The sequence below is a fragment of the Empidonax traillii genome, unplaced genomic scaffold (genome assembly GCF_003031625.1).
Source record: "Empidonax traillii isolate 1590-97213 ecotype Southwest subspecies unplaced genomic scaffold, ASM303162v1 scaffold12:size2584012, whole genome shotgun sequence".
Taxonomy (NCBI): domain Eukaryota; kingdom Metazoa; phylum Chordata; class Aves; order Passeriformes; family Tyrannidae; genus Empidonax; species Empidonax traillii.
Window position 1 is genome coordinate 1,037,402 of NW_020955205.1, and position 19,669 is coordinate 1,057,070.

The following is a 19,669-nucleotide window of genomic DNA, read 5'->3' on the forward strand; positions in this document are numbered from 1 at the left end:
CCATTCAGCAGCACCTCTAAGCACTATCAACTCTTCCCTCATCCACCTGAAAATAGGAGCCATACCTTCTTTGCAGCCAGTGTTCAGGATTCCTTGCCAAGGGTACAACATCCAGGGAACATCCATGCTTGGAAAGTCACATCCAAGCAGACCAAAGGCTGCCTGGTGTCCCCCTCCTTTCCACTGAGGAGGGACAGAAACCTTTCACACGAGGAGAGGGCAGAAACGTTTCCTTTTATTAGGGCTGGAGGTTACAACGACATCCCAGGAGGGCAGGGGCATTTCCTGCACACAAGGAACAGTCCCAGGGCCGTCAGGCTCAGCAGAGTGGCCACCACGAGCATGGCAACTTGGACCACCACGGAGAGTCCTCCAGCAGCACCTGGGAGAGACAAGAGCCACTCACTACACATCAAATGGCTTCCTGTCATCTGCCAGGGGGTGAGCTTGCAGGCAGCTCTGGGAAGGAGTGCCCCAGACTGTCTTTTGATGGTTATACTGGAATGTCTCTCCAGGTGTGGAATCACAGGGGATTCATGACTAGAACAACCTGGAGTCACCTTCAGTTGAGACCTGAGAGATAATCAAACAAAATAACCCCACACACATACCCTGTGGGGTCTTCCTTGCTGGTCCAAGGCCTCCAGAGGAACTCCATAATCCCTGAGCTGAGTCAAGGATTAACAGTGGCCCAACTGAGACTTCAGCTTCTGTCACCCTTGAGGGACCACCTAAAACAAACAAACAAAAGAATGAATTCACAGGGGTGGACCCTGCAAGAGCAGCTTTCCTTTTAAACATAAGGATACAGACCCAGTTACTTAGGATAAAGTCATAAATTCCCAGAATGGCCTGGGGTGGAAGGGACCTTCAAGCCCATCTCATTATTCCTCCCCTGCCATAAGCAGAGACACCTTCCACTAGCCCAGGTTGCTCCAAACCCCATCCAACCTGGCCTTCAACACTTCCAGGGATGGGGCAGCCACAGCTGCTCTGGCCAACCTGGGCCAGGCCTCACCACCCTCACAACCAAGAACTTCCCTATATCCAACCCAACTTCTCCCTCCTTCGGTTTGCCTAAGGACTCTGGAGAAGAGCTCGGTTTGTCCTTAAACTACAGATGTTACAGCATGTTGGCTGTCCCAGCCTAGAGAGGGTCAGCCAGCCCTGGGGGTACATTTTGGACGCAGTCCTACCTTGCTTGGAAGGGACATCTCTCCTCAGGCGCCTCCCTGGCCATCTGGCCGGAGGGTTGGTTCTCCGGGAGTACCCTCCATGCATCGGGCAGTTGCCGGTCTCACAGCAGCTGCAGATGTCTCCAGTACCCTCCACAGGTGCCCAACTGAAACAGAATCACCTGTAAATCCTCTCCTCCAGGCTGGTTCCCTCCCTACATGCACCAGCTACTCACAGGCTGCTGGCTTTGTTGAAGGAACAGGCTTTGTTCCACGGATTTGGGGCTTGGTCAGCTGGGGAGACCTTCAGGTGGCAAGTGATGTAGATCTGGAAGGGAAATTAAAACTAGTTAGCTTTGGATGCTGACTTTTTTTGCAAGCAGAGCAGCACATCTAAAGCAGCCTGGGGAGGAGGGGTTGGCACAGCATCTCACCAGGTTCCTGTTGTCTCCCGCAAACTTGAATGCGTCGACCACAAACTGCAGTGTTTCCTGCCTCGGCCTCGGGGAGATGAAGGCTGAAGAGGTGTCATCTGCTCTCCCATCCACCAAGCACCTGGGCAAGGGTCAGGAGTCAGGGACATGGCTGTCCCTGTCAGGGACAGCTCAGCGGTACCACCTGGAGCACAGCCCCCCCTTACCCGCTGAGGTCAATGAAGGCGTATCGGGGGGATGAATTCCTGTCGGGGCTCAGAGTGGCAACACAGTCATCCACGAAGAGCCTCAGAGGGACATGGCCCTCAGAAGCCACGTCAGCCTGGAGGTGCAGGCTCTCCCCCAGCTGGAAGCCGTTGGAGAGCCTCTCCGCGCTCCAGTCATCTGGAAGGGAGATTCAAGGGGTCACTGGGGAGAGCAGCACACTGCCCTGCCCTGCACAGGAACCTCTCAGCTGTGCAGCAGGGTGGGCCTGACTTCAGTCCAGGTTATAGCTCCTTTCAGGCTGCCAGGCCTGCACCCACCATCCATGAGGCGCAGGGAGAACATCAGCCTCTCCTCAGCTGACAGCGTGGAGTGGAAGGGAGCCCACGTGGGCCGGACAGCGCTGCTGCTCACATTGCTCCTCCTAAACGGGGGAAAATCTGCATTAACAGCCATGCCACCATCACCTGAGGCCCATGGGAGCAGAGGCACAGCCCACACGCTCACCTGGGATAGTGACACTCAATAGGAACCACCACTGGGTTGGTCCTTACAATGACCAGGTTGCCAGAAGGAGTAGGTTTGTAGGACAAGATTGTTTTGTAAATCAAGGAGTCTGAGGTCATCTGGAAGGAAGATTTGGGAGACATGATAAGACAGGAAAACAGACTAGTTTCCATAAGCTCAGCATGGACTGCCAGGACTTATAGGCCACGGCTGTAAAGGCACAGGCTGTCCTCCACATCCCCAAATTCAGTGCCTATAGGACACCATAAAACTTCATGTTGGTGTCCCAGGAAGGGGCCAGCCTTGAAGGAGGTCAGGGAGCCTCAAGGACTTCAAAACTCCAAGCACCCACATCAGGACCCCTTCTCCCATATGTCCCTGCATCCAGCTGAATCCAAGTCACAAACCACTACAAGTCCTGTTTGCTGTAGGGTGCAGGTTTAAGGATGGCACCCATACTCCAAAAACTACCTTTGCTATGGCCACACTACTCCTTGCTGCTGAGCTGCTGCAACTGAATCAGCCTCTCCTCACCCCAAACCCTTTACCAGGTCACTTCTAGGACCAAGAGCTTCTCGGGGGTGAATCAGGCAGCACACTGCTCTCTGCAGTACTTCCCATTTACCCACCCCGTGCTGGTCAGATGGACCCAGAGAAGGTCCATCCCTACTCAGCAGCCCAGCACCCCCCCTCACCTGCAGGGTGCTGCCACACTCGTGCAGCCCAGTCACGAAAGTCACGGTGCTCTCAGCAGGATTCTGGGACAGGGGCGGGCAGGAGGCTGATCCCAGGCTCAGATCCGCAGCCCTGACCAGGCGCCCGGTGCCGAAGAGGTCCCTGTGCACCGTGACCACCACCTGTGCCTCCTGGCACTGCACGGCCACGGGGTGCAGTGGGGCCATAGCCTGGAGCTGGGACACGTCCACCCATGCCCAGGGCTGGGAGAAGGAAGGCCCACGGGGTCGGCTCCAGGAGGAGTCCCCCCGGACCCTCAGGACCCCCAAGTCCCTCTGAGGGAACCCCCAGGGGCTGTAGGATACCGCTTCAGCCAGTACCCAGCAGAACAGAGCAACAGCCAGGCTGCCTCCAGGCCCCATCCTGACTCCAGAAAAACCAGCTCATGGAGGAGGGGGCTGCCCAGGAGCCCTTTTGTACCAGCACCCCCAGCAGCCCAGCCCAGCCCAGACAGGGCACACCTGGGGGCTGCCAGTGGGACCCACCCCAGCAAGGAGCAGCACAATGGGATCCAGCTGGGATCATCCCTCTCAGGGCATAGAGGATGATTTTCCTTGACCTGCACTTGGGAATTGCCCCTGAGCACTTTGTCCCATGTCTTGCCTCTTTGGGGTAGCATCAGCCACTGCCAGCTCAGTGGCCAGCTGGCCACAAGTCCCTTGCACCTCTGTGTCCTTCTCACTCTGTGAGAATCCACGTGGCGAAGCACCACTGGAGGTGGCACGTTCAGAAATGGAGAGGAGAGCAGCAAAACCCACCTGGGCTGTGGCCCGTGGCATCTGCAATCTGTCCGTGCCCGATTTCACGGGAATCTGCGCCGGGTAATTGTGTTTGGAGTAATGAAGGCATCATAACTGGCTCATTTGCATAGAAAGCAGAGGTACAAAAGGCGATCTTCCCGTAACAGCAGCTGATAAGTGAATGGCAGGCATAATCAAGAGATTAATTGGCCCTCGTGTGTTAATTATACTAATTGGCACAGCTGCTCGTGTGTACAGTAGGATGACTAATGGCTCTACACCTCCGAGCTGGGTGGAGGGTTGGGGTCACTTGGAGCTGTCTGCTGTGGGGGCAGGTCCCAGGGAGGGGGGTCCCCTTGCCATGGGAGGGGATGCCCTGGGCACACCGACTCCTCAACATCGTGGATGAATGAGCTGGGAGGGATATTTTAGCCTTAACGTTTGTGTTCCTGGTGTGCTTCCAATGGTGCTTTACATGAGTGCCCAGGGAAACACAGGGTTTATTGGCTGCAGCATCTTCCTCCCAGGATTTGGGGTGGCTTTGGGATGGGGGGAACCTGCCCTGTTCACTTGCAGGGGACATCACAGTAACGAGACAGATGAGCAGAGGTCCCACCCAGACGCAGGGGTACACCCAAATTCCTGGTGGGATCCACTTGTGGGCCCATTCATCAGGCACTGGCTGTCATTCTCCTGCAGCATGAATAATGCCACACACACACACGCCAACCTCTTCTAGCACGATCTCCGTGTCCCGGCCTTGCCCCTGATATTTTTATGAATGATGAATAAATGATACGACAAGAAAAACCTCTCTGGCAGCTCAAGGCCTCTTTATTAATTCAGCAGGGGTGGGTCATCTCCAAACCCAGCTCATCCCTCTGCTGGGTTGGAGTGTTTTACCAGGCAAGCTGGGTTTGCCTGGGGGAGTTCCTGGAGCTGAAGGGATCCAGGAGAATGGGAGGTGACATTCCTGCTGCCCCATTACCCACCCCGACAGCAGGACATGGCACTGAAGGTCCAGGATTTGAACCTCCTGCAAACGAACCTCTATGGAGAACCAGGGCTACGTGGATGGGTCCCTGCACGCCACCCACACACCTGTGCTCCTGTCCCAAAGGGAGCAATGCAGCTCACCCACACACCCCAGGAGCCCCGCGCAGCCCCAGCCCTGTGTCTCACGCTGACACAGCCCAAGGTTTCTCCCCACAAAGGTGGGTTTCTCACACCCTGCCATAGCTCCTGCCAAGGGTTCGCACCAGGAGCGGTACAGTGGGAAATAAATTCAGGCATCTGGGATGAAAAAGGGACGGGAGATTCACTGGCTTTAATATCCTGGAGCTACTGGGTGAGAAACAGCTTTTGTTCTCATTCAGGTGCAAAAGAGATCGATAGGCAGCACAAAACCCCCCATCCACCACCTCCCAGCGCGCGCCGCAGCGATGCCGCATCCATCACTGTAATCGGGATTTAATAGCTCTGGGGGAACAGTCCTTCCCAGCTGCAGAGTCCTCCCACTGCAGGCTTCCCCTGGGAATGAAGGACATTCCCTCATCAGTCCCTGGAGAGGGACTTTGGACAAAGGGGGAATGGCTTCCCACTGCCAGAGGGCAGGGTGAGATCTACCCTGGGAAAAAATCCTTCCCTGTGAGGGTGGGGAGGCCCTGGCACAGGTTGGCCAGAGAAGCTGTGGCTGCCCCATCCCTAGAAGTGTCCAAGGCCAGGTTGGACAGGGCTTGGAGCAGCCTGGGCTAGTGGAAGGTGTCTCTGCCCATGGCAGGGGGTGGGACTGGATGGGCTTGAAGGTCCCTTTCAACCACACACAACTTCCCCACCTGGGATGAGGGAAACTATTTCTCCATCAGGCACAGAAAACAACTGCCCTGTCAGCAGTTTCCCTCTGTCTCCTCTGCTTATTTACCAGGATGCTTTTCCACTGGAGTGTTAAATACTGTATTAATAGGGGGACTTAATACTTCTCAGGCGCTGTTTAAGCAACATCTCCTCACCTGAGACATCACACGCTTCTCTAAGGCTCATTAAACAGCACCATGCTCTCTTTGCATCTCTTCCTGCGGCGCCAGCTCGGATCCTGCTTGGAAAAGCATTGCCGGGGGGTTTGCCATGGTAAAAGGACACTGCAATGCCACCTGATCACAACACGACACCGGAACGTCACCGCAATTCCCTCGTTCCCACCAGCACATCCCAAAGAGAAGCGATCCCCGCTTGGCAAAAGAGGAGAGCTGGAGTTTGGAAATGGTATCGCTCATTAACTTTCCTGGCTGGAGACGAGTCCTTCGTGCCAGGTAGGGGATTTTTTAAGCAACATCCCCATTTCATTTCCAATCTCTCTTAAACGACTCCTGAGTCACCGCCATAAACACCCCCCGCGCTTCCTTTCTGCCTCAGATCCCTCGTAAGTGCTGATGGATGAACGGGTTGCCTTGCCCGGGATAAATCACGCGGGAAAGCCAAAGCTGTAATTAAAACGTCTCTCAACCCCTCCGTTAACTCTGACTTAGCGAGATCAGATATGTTGTGGCTGCAGGGAATAACCTGCTTGGGATCCAGCTCTGAAAAATGGGCTCTGGGGGTGGGGGGAGAAACCGGCTCTGAATGTGCCGACTCCACATGGGAGTCCCAACTCCCTCAGGAATACCATGGCTCTCCTTGTCCCCCATCAAAAGGGTGTGGGACCAGCAGCCATGGCACCAGTGAGAGTTTTTCAAGGCCTTTTATTTTGGACGAAAAACGAGCTTTGGAGCGCGCCAGGGCTTTGTGTTGGCTCCAACTTGCCCACGGAAAGCAAATTCCCCGAGCACAGCTGGCACGGAGCTGGGTGGTTTCCCCATCCCAATTGTTACAACTGGGAGGAAACAGAAGGGAAATACAATAAAAACTGTCTGTTCATAACAAATTCTGGAGTTTTAAACTGATTTCACTCGTTTGGGGTGTTGCCTCCCAAGAAAAGCTACGAGCAGATGCAGAAAATGGGTTTTAAAATTCCCACTGCCTTTGGCTTTGCTCCTTGCCTTCAGCAGCAGAGCAGCAGGAAGATACAGCCCTGGGGCTGTTTCTGGGTTCTGCTTTCTCTGGGAAACTCAGATATTCTGTTTGCAACGGCCTTCAAATCAGAAAGCAGCTCAGTCAGGTTGCTCTGAGCTCTCCAGCTGAATTCAGGCAATTCTGAGGCCAAAAATTGGATATTTGGGGGCAGTGTAGGAGATGGATCCTGCTCATCATCCCATGGGAACAAGCCTACGCAGAAAATGGTGCTTCTTGCAGATCCTTCACCTCTGGAAAACAAAACTGACTCACAAGGCAGGGCAGTGTGAGTCACCCAGGGGTGCCAGGCAGCTTTGGCATCCAACTCACCCCATGGGGATCCAGAGCATCCCTGCAGCCTGCAGGGACATGACCCCCTCCACGTCCCCATCCAAGGGGATGACAGGGACGGGAGGGGCATTATCCATCCCATCCATCCCACCACACAGGGTATCCAGAGCATCCCTGCCTGCAAGGATGTGGCCCTATCCATGTTCCCATCCAAGGGGACAGGCAGGGGGATCATTTATCCCACCCCAGGGTGGGGTATCCAGAGAGTCCCTGCCTGCAAGGACGTGGCTCTCTGTCCCCATCCAAGGGGACAGCAGGGGCATTAACCATCCCATCCCATCCCATCCCATCCCACCCCATCCCATCCCATCCCATCCCATCCTCCAGCCTGCGCAATCCTCAGAGGGAGGCAGCAACAAGGCTCAGCTCGGAATTCCCACGTTTCTCTGGAATTAGGTCAATAGAGAAAGCAGGAAACCTTTATTCAATATTGATGGGGCAAATGGAGCCGCCATCGACCGGCGCAGGGAGAGACTCGCCCCGGTGCTTCCCGAAATCAGCTGCCAAATGGGATTTTGGGGTTGTTCTTCACCCATCCAGGGGGTTCGGATGCGGATGCACCCACAGCCTCGCCTGCTCCCAGGAGGGATGAAGAAAACACACAGGTGAGCTGCCAGCTCTCACTGCCAGGTCCTTCACACGCTGCATCCCTCTTAAATTCCACTTTCCCAGCTGCCAGGTTCACCATTAGCCAGGATCGGGCAGAGAAGGACTTGAGGGCTTTTAGGAATGGAAAAACACCCATGGCCGATCAGCCTCATCCCTGCCTGGGTCTCATCACACAGGATTAAGAAAAGGACGGATGGTTTCTTCCCCAAAAAACCCATCACCTGGACAGCCCCAAAAGCAGGATGGCACCTGGGGACAACAGGGACAACTAAGCTCCTCCCGGGGTGCTTTATCCCAGGCCAAAGCACAGCACATCCTCCTGGGAACAGCAGCTCACACTTCAGAAGGGCTCATCACCCTGGAGCCACCTAAGGACTATTTTCCCTGGGCTTCCACAGCTAATTATGACTTTCTCCCTCACCAGCCTCAAGAGTTCCTTTCCCTACATGGCCTAGGCTGCACTTTGCCAAAAAAAACCCTCAAATCTGCCCAGATAAAAGTGCCAGGAAGCTCCCAGCTGGAGCAGACATCCCCAGGGATGCTGTGGCACCATCTCAGGACCTTCAACCATGTCCTAGACACGGGGACAACTCATCCCCCTGCCCGCCAAGGATGAGTTACCCGAGGGGTGTTTAATGGCTTCATTCCCCCAGCCCAGTGCTGGGCACTAAATAATATTAATGGCACCTCCTGGCACCTCGTTAAAACTCGCGCCGGCACTTAATTCAGGCTGTAGATCAAACCCCTCGATGAAATCACCATCCATCCCCTCCCTAATCAGCGGCTGAGACCAGCACACGTTCCCCTGTCTCGCCTTTAGGAATATTTTCCCATTGGAATGCAGAGCTTGGCGTCGTGATGGGGAAGGACAGCTAAAAATAGTCGCTCATAGGTGATTTAGGGAGGTCCCTTCCTCACCAGGCCCCGTCAGAACCCGCTTGCATCCTGACACTGGGATTAACCAGCCTGAATTCCAGAGCCATCTCGGACAGATGACAGCATCCCTACGGGATTTTCCTCTTTATTCCACTGCTTGAGGGATGAGAACAAAGCAGAGGGATGAGGGCAGGCATTGGCCGTTTGCTCCCAGCGCTGGGGGATGGATGAGGGCAGCTCAGGTGGAGTTGAAAGGGGAACATGAAGGTTTTGCTCATGGGAATTCCAATCTTCAGGCTATTTATGTCCAAAGCTGCATCCCAGAGACCACACCAAGCCCGGAAAGCGTTCGCCAAAACAACCCCAGATTTATTTGTCAAGGCACAATAATCCCTTCGGATTCTGGATTTTAAATAATGACTAAAACCAGCAGAAGAGCCATCGGGGACTTCTCCACCCCTGGAGCAGGACCGGGGACGCACCACCTCGTTCACCCTGGTAGTTTGGGTGCCCCCACACCCCCAGCAGCAACAGGAAAACCCCCAGGACATGCACAAGAGCAAAACCCCATGATCCCATGGGAAAAACGAGCATTCAACCCCACACACCGGCCAGGCTTGCCCCAGGCAGTGCTTCAGCCCCCAAAGCACCAGCTCTGTCACCACAGGGAGGACAGGGGGGCCTCACCTGGCCAGCAGGTTTCCCCCTCAAGGCCTGCCCTTCCCAAAAAACCCTGGTCCTAGGCAGGAGATAACCACCCCAATGGGATTTTGCATTTAAGGCAAAAATGTAAGTCCGGTGGGAACCACAGTGTTGCAAAGTGAAAAAAATAATCATCCCCACACGCCCCTGGAGTGGTGCCTCCATGGGGGCCAAGAGCACCGTGCCGGGGGATCCCTGGGCCCCACCCATCTTCCTGGAGCCTCCGGAGCTCCCGTAGTCATTCCCATGGACCTTGATGAGCCCGTCACCACTCCCGAGGCCTGTGGGCTTGGGAAGGGCAGTGCAATGTGCCCTGGAAGGCACCTGGAAGGTGCTGGCTCAGCTGTGGCCGTGAGGGAGGAGGCACAGAGGGTGCCCGGGGGAAGAGGTGATGCCAGTTGTTCTCAGGCCCACGTGGGGATGGGCAGGGAAGATCCTCCATCCCACACACACCATCCCGGGGAGGGACACGCCAGCCTTCGGAGCTTGCCAGGGATGAAGAGACGCAGCCCCAGGGCACCCCAAAGATGTGGCCAGGGAGAGAGGAAGGTGATGGGACCCGGGATGAGGGGTGGCAGCGGGTCTGTGTCCTCCCAGGGGACCCAGGCCTCGTCCCCACTGGGGACATCTCAGCTGGTCCAGGGCACAGGGCACTGCCTGGGGGTGCCCCAGCTCCTGTCAATCAATTTCTTGCTCGTTATCTGTGAAGGAAAAAAAAAAAACAAACCAAAACTAAATAAATAACTGACAATCGTATTAAAAAAGAGTAATAACTAACAGGTCTAACTTTAAAAGTTCACTCGGTTGCAGCAGCTCTGGGCTCTCCTTGCCCAGGAAAACTGGGATCCCCGCTCCCAAGGGTGATGTCAGCCTCAGGCAAATACTACCAGGCACATTTGGGTGTGTTTTTATCCCTTCATTCATCCTCCTGGCTAGAAATGCCCCTGCAGCCAGCAAATCCTGGGAGGTGTTATTATCCAATCTTCGTTTCTGCTGCAAAAGTGGTCGAGGAGCCAGTGGGAGATGTCTGGCACATGGGGTTAAGCAAACAGGACACACTGGGAATGAAAAGCCAAGGGGCCAGGAAACGGAGCACGGTCAAATAACAGAGGAAGGAAGGGTTAAATTAGCAGTGATTCACCAGCAGCAGAGGCCAAGCCTCTGATTTAATAGAAGAAAGGAAATAAATTAAAAGATTGAGATCTTGGGATGGGAATGAGTCGGAGAGGAGCAGGATTGACCAGGCACAGAGCGCTGGAGCCCAACACCGGGCTGGGAGGGGTGATGGGTTGCTGGCAGCACTGAGCCAGGAGGATGGGAGAAGATAGAGAAAGGCAGAGCTGAGACACCAATTTCCATGAATATCCACCTGAAATTCAGCACCAGGCTGCTGCTGGGGAATTCTGCGTGGGGAGGGATGGAGCTCTCTGCACGGGCAGGACCCACCCCAGCAATTCCTCTCCTCTCTGCAAACTGATGGTGACACTCAAAAAAACCCCAAATTCCTCACAGTGTCCAGAGCTGGTGGCCAGGAGGGTTTTCTTGATCCCAAGGTGCCCAAGAAAAGGAAGGGTAAGAGAAAAACATCCTGTAGAAGCAGTTGGCTGCCTTGCTCCATCGCTGCTGGGAGACACAAGCAGCAGCCAGAGCCAGCCAGCCCAAACTGGGGTGGGAATGGGTGCTGGGAAATCCCTGATCCGGGAAAAACTGATGGAGAATTGGGGTGGAAAAAGATGAAAATTGAAAATACGGAGGGGAAAAAAAAAACCCAACCAAAATCCAATAGATTGCTTTCCACATAGATCTGAGCATCACCTGGAGGTGATGCTTAGGGTGAAACCTTCACCAGGGGCCAGCTCATGGTCCTGCCAAATCCACTCACCCTCTTTGCTCTCCGCGCTTTTCAGTAGCTGCAGAGCTGTGAAAAGCAAAGCAGCACATGGTCAGTCCCATCTCCCCTGCCAGGAGACACCTCCCCAGAGGAAACAGCTAAAAACCCCACTTAAGGGTACCCACCCCAATAATGACACCAATTTCCATCACAAACCAACCCCCGGTCCCTATATCTGCCCAGCAGGGGAGACAGCACCCCAAGCGGGGTTGCTCCTGTGCCAGCAGATAAAGGCAGTCACTGGGCATATAATTAAACTGTTTGATGCTTTTTTATCACGGGATAGACTGGCTTATCAGGGAGCTGCCAGGTGAGGGATGTGCCAGAGAAAGGGGGAGCGTGGGGGCGGGGGGGTCGAGCCCCGATGGAGGGGCAGTAAAATGCACTCCCCATGCAACAAACCCTCAAGTTTATTATATAGGACCATTCGCCCACCTGTCTTGGGTTCTTCCCCCTCCTCATCCTGCTCCTCCGTCCCTGCAAAAGAGCAAGCCAGAGTGTGGGAAACGTGCCAGTGCCCACCCCAAACCCCACCTCCCGGGATTTTGGGGATGCCCCTTGGATTGCCGTCTGCTCGGAGCAACCCACAGTCGCTGCATATCCCGGGGTTCGCTCGGGATCAGGTGCTGCTGAGCTGCTGGGGGTGCTCAGGGAGGCGAGTGGCACCCACCCAGACCAGCCCCCCACGGGGGTATTCCCCCAGCCCGCGCTGTGCCAGCGTGGCACATTCCCCACAAGCGAAGCAGGGAAAGGCACAGCTCCAGGCGACGCAGCGCAGTCGTCGCAGCCCTATTTATAGCACGGCTGCCATCTGGAGCAACACTCGGCGAGGGGCTTAGCGGGACACCAAGGATCCCCCGGCGCCTCCGGGATACCCCAGCACCGAGGGATGAGCATCCCCCTCCTACAGCACCCACCAGGCTGCCACCCTCGGAGCCCGGGAGCTTTTACACCCCACGGGCAAGTCCTGCCACGCTGCTGTTCCCAGCAGGAAAGCCTGGCAAAAATCACTGTTCCCATGAGCCTGGCAGCCATGGGAGGCAGGAAGGGTCCCTGCCTGGCACTGGCTGAGCAAGAGCCACGGCAAAAGGTTATTCCTGAGAGTGTGCAGGCATCAGTGGAAAACATCACGGGGTGGGAGCTGTGTCTTGAGGCTATAGAGGACTGAGGTCAGCTGGCCCCGGGCCACGGCTGAGCGTCACGGCCCTGAAAATCCCCTGGCTGAGGAGAAAATACTCTGTACAGAGGGAAAAATATTACATATATATAAAGAAAAAATATACATATAACTTCTGCAGATGTTTTCCTAGAGAAAAAACCCTCTCTGTCCCCACTGCTGGGGACACGGACAGCCAGGGATCATGGTGGCATTGCTTCCAAGGTCCTTCCTGGCAGGGAGAGGGGTGAAGCAGGAGCCCCTGGGGAGGGAGACAGCATGTCCCGGCCCTGCAGAGCGATGTCGGCAGTGAAAGGCTCTGGCAGAGCGAATGCCTCAGGAGGCAGCGAGAGAAAACAACCGGGAATGCCAGCAAAGCTGCTTCCTCGGCCATTTTTGGAGCACGGCAGCTTTTTAAAGCAACAACCCCCCCCTTTTTGTGCAAACACTTCTCCATAAATAAAAGAAAAAAACAACCCAAACAGGAGGAGGATGCAGGAAAACAAGAGCGCAGAGCATCTCTCTGAAGCTATTTCTATGGTGCTAAGTGCTAGAGGCACCTCTTTGGAGGAGATGCTCCTGGCTGTGGATACCAGACACAGGAAGGATGCTCAGAGCAGGAAAAGGGGGAAGACAGGCTGGGTGAGAGGAAAACCAGGTGTATGTTTGAACTGCCTGCAGCCAGCATGGGCTCTGTGGCCCAGATCTGCTGGTGCCACCCCCCTCAGCATCCCTTCACCCTTTAGAAGACGCCACCACCAAGGCAAACCTGTGCTGGTTAACACTTATCCCAGCTCCCCCCACTCCACCACCCCAGGCAAACCATTCCCCCTTTCTGGGGGAGGCAGCTGCCCCGTTACCTGCATTTTCCTCCTCCTCCTCGCAGCTCTCCCGGATTTTCTTGTGGCACACGTAGGCCAGGACGACGAGCAGCCCCAGGACGCAGATGGCCAGCCCCACCGTGGCCCAGAGCGCGGCGGCGGGGAAGGCGAGGTGCTGGCCTTGCAGGGGAGGGGACAGACAACGCCTGGGTGAGTGAGCGTCACTGCCCTGCCAGGGAACCAGGTGTGTGCCACACCCAGGACCCCCCCAGCGCCAGGGGCACGTCCCCCGTGGACGGAGCTGGTGGCACAAGGGTGGCTTTGGAAGTCAAAGACGTCACAGATATCACCTTGAGATTGACTTTTTTTGGCATGCTCAGGAGCCCATTCAAAAGCCACCCCCCTGTCCCCAACCAGCAGCATCCACGCAGGTTTTCCTGCAAGAGTTTGGTGCATCCAGCTAGAAAGTTTATGCTGCACCAGGGACCCACCTTCCTAACCAGCAAACACCGTACCTAGAGTAATTACATACTAATTAATGCTATTGGGAGGGCAAGAGGTTATAAGGAAGGCAGCAGGAAGAGCTGAGAGTGAAGCGGTGAGGCTGAAGGTGCTTGATGGATTCCTCCAGCCTGCATTCCTGAAGTAGGATTGGTGCAGCTGGGATAGGGATCCCCAAATTTAGAGCACCCCATGGCAACAGGCTAAGGAGAAGACACCTGCCATACCCTGTGCTGCTGGTTTGGACTGGCAAAGGGCAAGGAGCAAAGCTGGAGACTAAGAACTAAGGACACTGGTTCTTACTGGGACGCTGGTGTGGGGTGACAGGACAGACAGCACAGCCTCAAGTCAGCCTTGTAGGTCAATGGGGGAGGTTGACAGAGCAGACACATAGGGTACCAACACCCAGGGTGGCTTTGGGCCACAGTAGGGATCCCAGATCCCAGTGCCACCACGGTCACCTCCTCCAGACAGAGCCCAGCCCTTCGTTCCCCCAGGTTTGGTGGCTCACCCGTGATGGTGACGGACGCGTGGCCGTGCTGCTGCAGCACCAGGTTCTGCACCAGGCAGGAGTAGGTGATGCTGGGCTCCACCAGCACCTGGAGGACGCTGTGCACGTCAAAGAGACCTTCCTCGTTGGCCACCTGGGACGTGGTGATGTTCTCCGTGATGTTGCTGCCCCGGCTGTCCTGCCAGAGCACGCTGGCCTCGGGGTAGCCGCGGGAGGCGTGGCACGTCACAACTGCCAGGTCACCTGGCTTCAAGTCTTTGCTGGGCTCCAGGTTCACACTGGGCTTGGAGTAGGGAGCTGCAAGGGAAAGGACAACCAGCATGATGCGATGGAGACAACCAAAGGATCAGGATCGGGAGCAACCCAATGAGGTTGGGCAAGCCCCAGGACAGATTCTTCCAGTTGATAAGACCAATCAGCTGAAGGCTCCCCAACTTTGGGTCATTTATGGCTGTCCTTCCAAGCATTCTGTTAACTGGGAGATTCTCCACGATGGCAGGGAAGGGACTGTAACCTGCACAGCAACATTTTGGGGAGATGCAGCTGGCTGGTCTCTAACAGAGACCTGAATTCATGGGGAAACCACAGCAAGGGTGGAAAGAGGGGCTTCAACAAAGCATGATGGAGACCCCTTCCCACTGGGCAGACACACGGGGACACCCCAGCTCTGCCTGCCTCACCTGCCACCTGCAGCGTCACCGCGGCGCTGTTGTAGTCCCGGACGCGCACGAAGCAGGTGAAGCTGCCCTCGTCCGCGATCTCCACGCGCCGCAGCAGCAGGGACACGTTGCCCTGGGGCAGCTGGTCGTAGAAGAGGGACGTGCGGTTGGTGTAGACCCTGCCCTGGTCTTCCAGCTGGTCCCGGCCACCGGAGAACCTGTGGACCAAGCGCTTGGTGTCTGTCAGCTGCCAGATGAGGCTCAGGTCGTCCAGGCTGAAGTTGGCCTCGGGGGAGAAGGAGCAGCGCAGGGTGGCGTCTTGGCCAAAAAGGGCCACCACGGGCTCATCTGGGACCTGGATCTCCATGGCACCTACAGGAGGGTGACAAGGGCAAAAAAACACGGGGTGGTGGGACCTGTAGCAGCACCTCCTTAATCTTCCACCTAGATAACACCTAAGCAAAAGGAGGGATGCCCGTGGCAGGGACCCATGGGCATCTCAGGGCTGTCACCAGCCAAGCCCACCCTGCCAGGAGGGAGAAAGCCCCACATCCAGCACCACACCCGGGGCACCAGCGCCTTCAGCTGCCAGACATGGCCACGGGCACCCAAACCTGCACCCCTCAGTACACAGCCTGCATTGTCCCCATGGGGAGGGGAGGTCAGGGGGTGACAGCAGTGGGGACACAGTCCCATGTCCCCAGGATGAGCCAGCTCTGGCCAGGCTGGCAGGCACTAGATGGCACCAGTGCTCCAGCACGATGCCAACCGGTGTGCCATGGCACGGTGCCAACCTCATCCCAGTGCCACGGCAAGATGCCAACCAGTGTGCCATGGCGTGGTGCCAACCTCATCCCAGTGCTCCAGCACGATGCCAGCCGTGTCCCGGTCCCACGGCACAATTCCAACCCTACCACAGAGCAATACCAGCTGTGCCAGGGCTGCCAGACCTGAAGCTGGTCCTGGGATAGACCAAGGGCATTAATTCCCCCCAACCCCAAAACGGGGAGGAAAAGGGGGAAAATCTCACCTCAGACCATGGATTTCCTTTATATTTCACGCTCAGCACCGCTGCAGAACACAGCAAAGCCCTTCCCACAGCAAATACCTCCCATGGGACAAGGGCAGCAATGAGACATGAGATTTGAGGCAAGGGACTGAGTGGGAAGGATGGGGAGCTGCAGGAAGGAGCCGGGCAGGAGGAGCCCTGCCAGGGGCTGCAGACGGACAGACAGGCAGGACGAGAGCATCGGGCAGCCTGCCTGGCTCCAGGGAGACTCCAGAATGTCACGTCTCCCTCGGGCTAATAATAAATGCCAGTGGGTTTTAGGAACCAGCCTGGCCAGAATCGCTGCTGGCTGTGGAATCCAAAAGGATTCAGTCCCAACGTCTCCCCCAGGTAAGTTGAAACCTCCCCTGGCTTTGCCACTCAGCTGAAGCACATGGAAGGAGGTGTCCCCTGCTACAAAGGGCCACCACAAGCCATGGCCAGGGTGATGCCCTGGGCAGCCAGAGGACCACAAAACAGGAAAAACTCCTTGTGGGAGCTGCCACCAGGAACCACAGGGCAAAGGCAGCTTTGCTGGGATAAACATAGCACTCAGGACATCTCCTTTGGGGTGGTGACACGCTGACCCCTCCAGTCCTACTCACCTGCCAGCACTCCCAGGACAAGCAGCGGGAAGAGCATCCTTGGCACAAGGAAAGTCTGGATAAGAAAGCAGGAGCGAGCACGGCCCCAGGAATCCTCACAGGGAGCCTTCTCTCCTGGAACAAGAGCCCTGAGCTGAAGAAAAACAGAAGGAAACACTGAGATGGTGCTGGGAACCAGGGACAAAGAGCAAGAGAAGGGATCCCACACCAGCCGTCCCCACGGAGCACCCACCCTGTCCCAAAACCTGGGAGGGGGTTCACCTCCAGCCTGGCACCATCCAAGAGATTGCTGCATCCTCAGCATCGGGGAGCCGATGCAGCCAGAGGCAGCTCTTGTGCTGGAGGCGTTGGCCGGTGCCCTGGGGAAGCCACGTGAGCCTCTTCCCTTCCTCCCTGCTTCTCCTCCCCTTTGTTTCTCTCTCTTTCCCAGCTTTTCCCCGCAGCAGCGTTGGGCTGTTACGTCCCTGTCCTCCAAGAGGAGGCAACTCGCTCCCAGTGTCCAAAACTGCTGAAAACTAAACCGAGAAGCTAAACAGCAGAGGTCTGCAGATTCCTGGCTCCGCCAGCAGCTGGAGGGCTGGGAGGTTCATCCCTGTTCGTGGCAGGAAAATCTCCGGCATGAGAGTTGTCACAAAAAATGGGGAATAAAGCCAGAGTGTCTCAGTGCTGGATGTGGGGAGAGGTGAGGGCAGGCTGCCCGGCACCGCTGGCTACCCTGGCTGGATTCCCCAGCATCCCTCCCGGCCCTGCCAAGAGCTCGTGACCCGCGTTCCTCCCTCCCAGCAGGAATGAGCCCCAGATATCGCAGCCAGCGGCGCTACTGCCCTGTCCCATCCCTGTCCCAGCACATCCCAGAGCTCCGCCCGGAGCCTTTAGCACCGACATAGCCAAGTCTGAAATAAATCACTGGCATGGGCACCGGTTTCCTGGGGGGCAGCAGGAACAATGGGGGCCATCGGCACCTTATTCCTTAAATCCCCCTCCCTCAGGGGAAAGGCAGCCCCGAAGCTTTGGTCAGCTCAGCTCCCGTGGGGGAAACTGAGGCACGGGGAATAGGGGAAGCTGAGGCACAGTTTTGCCACAAGGTCTCTGAGGGAGAATCCTCTCTCCTTCAGTCCCACGCATGAGGCTTCTCTGGGGGAAACAAATCATCCAGCTTTTGTTCTTAAACCTGACTCTTGCCTTTTCCCAAGTGGGCAAGCCCAGAGCCAGCCTTGTGCCCAATCCCAGGCAGCCGGGATGGGAGGGAGCCGTGGCAGGAGAGGGTGATGGGGCATCACTCAGCTGCCCAGACCAGGGAAACCATGACTCATCTCCCTTGGAGTTCTTCCCTTTTCCTGGTGATGCTAAAATAAATTATATTTTACGGGTTTCGTGACTTACAAGTCCTGCCAGACCAGCTCAGAGGTGTCACGGGAAGGGGACACCCATGTCCCCCGTCCTCCTTCTGCAGCTGGGAGTCTGGCCATTCCGTGACTCAGTTTCCCCATTCCTGTGGTGTCATCCCGGGACAAAGGATGGGTTCTGTCCCAGACCTGAGCTTCTGACACAAACTGGGATGTAAGGAACTCCACAAACACATTCCTTGGAAGAGGAATGCCCTTGTGAAGGCAAGCCAGGATGGCTGAACCCTCCAGAAACCCAAGCAATAATTAAATCCCCCCAGGAATCATACCTCATTCCTTCCCTACTTTTTATTAATCATCACACAGCTTTTTGATAATACCCACATTATCAGCTACCAAATTATCATCCTGAGATGCAAAGAAAACATCTACAGATCCAGGGATATGTCCTCGCTTCCCGGCCCGGCTCAATCCCAACTTTTGGGGGTGCCTGGGCTGAGCCCCTCGCTTTGCTCCTCTCCTGCCTGGGGTTTGTGCTCAGCTCTGCTCTAGACTATTTTTAGTTGCTGCTCAAATTCTGGGTGCACAGCAGCAGCTCCTCACTTGGGACTCTGTGGGGATGGGGGGAAAAGTGGGGGTGGAAGAATGGGGTGCAATCCTCAAATTCCAGGTGCGGATTTGGGGCGTGATGTTTGGGGTTAGGGAGGGACAAGGATTCGGGGTGCGATACTTGGCAGGAAAAAGGGATGAGGGGTCAGGGTGATACTTGGTGGCAGGAAGGGATGAGGACTTGGGGTGATACTTAGCAGGAGGAAGGGATGAGGATTCGGGGGTGCAATACTTGGCAGAAGGAAGGGACGAGGATTTGGGGTGATACTTGGCAGGACGAAAGGATGTAAATTCGGGGTGATACTTGGTGACAGGAAGGGGGAGGGGAGCATCTCTTGTCTCAGCCTGGGAAAAAAGGGGAGAACCGCTTCTTCTCGGGGTTTTGTCCCACGCGTGGGGTGTGTTCAGCCCAATACATTAAATAGGGCGGTTTAAATCGGATTTCTAAGGATGCCGGGATGCCGCCTTCCCTGAACCCGTACCCGCCATGGGAAGCGACGGGGCCACCGCCTGCCCCCCGGGGCTGCCCCGCACCGAGACGGGGGGACCTCGACACCCCCCACAACTTCTGCCGGGGCTCCCTGAGCCCCCCAGCCCCGGCTGCGCCGTGTCCCCCCGGCGGGGCCGGGCTCGGGGGGAGCCCCATTCATTCCGCCCTCCCGGAACACCGCCCGGGTCCCGCGCCCCGGCCCGCGGGAGGGGCAGCGGGGGCGGCGGCGGCTCCTCCCGCGGGGCTGCCCCGCTCCCGGCCGGACCCCCGGCACCCCCCGAGCCCCCCGGCCCCGGCGCGGCCCCAGCGCCGCCCCCGGGCCGGGCGGGCCCCTCCTGCACTTACCGGGCAGCGGCGGCGGCAGCGCGGGGTCCGGGCGGCGGCCCCGGCCCGATTGGCTGCGGCCGCTTCCTGCCGGGAACGGCGCGGGAGGAGCCTGGAGCGGGACACGGCGGAGAGCGGGGCTGGGGATCGGGGAGCACAGAACGGGGGGATTTGGGAACCTGGAGCTGGGGGACTGGGGTGCACAGGGCCCAGAGACTGGGGTGCGTTCACCCAGGGGATTGGGGTGCACAGGCATTCGGGTTTGGGGAGCACTGAACCAGGGGGATTGGGGTGCACGGAGCTGGGAGAGTTGGGGAACACCAGACT

At 56.7% G+C, this 19,669-nt stretch overlaps 2 protein-coding genes across 3 annotated transcripts; both read right to left on the reverse strand.

The window, feature by feature from the left end:
• Positions 1-251: 251 nt before the first annotated feature.
• Positions 252-3,417, reverse strand: LOC114059844 (zona pellucida sperm-binding protein 3-like). The gene is made up of 9 exons (XM_027888741.1): positions 3,016-3,417; positions 2,321-2,439; positions 2,134-2,237; positions 1,816-1,993; positions 1,610-1,730; positions 1,412-1,503; positions 1,197-1,342; positions 612-731; positions 252-382 (listed from the first exon to the last, which is right to left on the reverse strand). Exons 1-9 carry the CDS (start codon positions 3,415-3,417, stop codon positions 252-254), a joined length of 1,413 nt encoding a protein of 470 aa, XP_027744542.1.
• A 5,613-nt stretch (positions 3,418-9,030) lies between these two features.
• CD276 (CD276 molecule) lies at positions 9,031-19,398 on the reverse strand. Of its 2 annotated transcripts, none has more exons than XM_027888829.1 (8): positions 19,364-19,398; positions 16,574-16,706; positions 14,942-15,292; positions 14,262-14,558; positions 13,289-13,429; positions 11,708-11,749; positions 11,264-11,299; positions 9,031-10,082 (listed from the first exon to the last, which is right to left on the reverse strand). In XM_027888829.1, the coding sequence occupies exons 2-8, from the start codon at positions 16,608-16,610 to the stop codon at positions 10,060-10,062; spliced, it is 927 nt and encodes a 308-aa protein (XP_027744630.1). In that variant the 5' UTR covers positions 16,611-16,706; positions 19,364-19,398; the 3' UTR covers positions 9,031-10,059. The 2 variants fall into 2 exon arrangements, with proteins under 2 accessions (XP_027744630.1, XP_027744621.1); XM_027888820.1 differs by lacking the exon at positions 19,364-19,398 and adding an exon at positions 16,806-16,874.
• Positions 19,399-19,669: the final 271 nt, after the last annotated feature.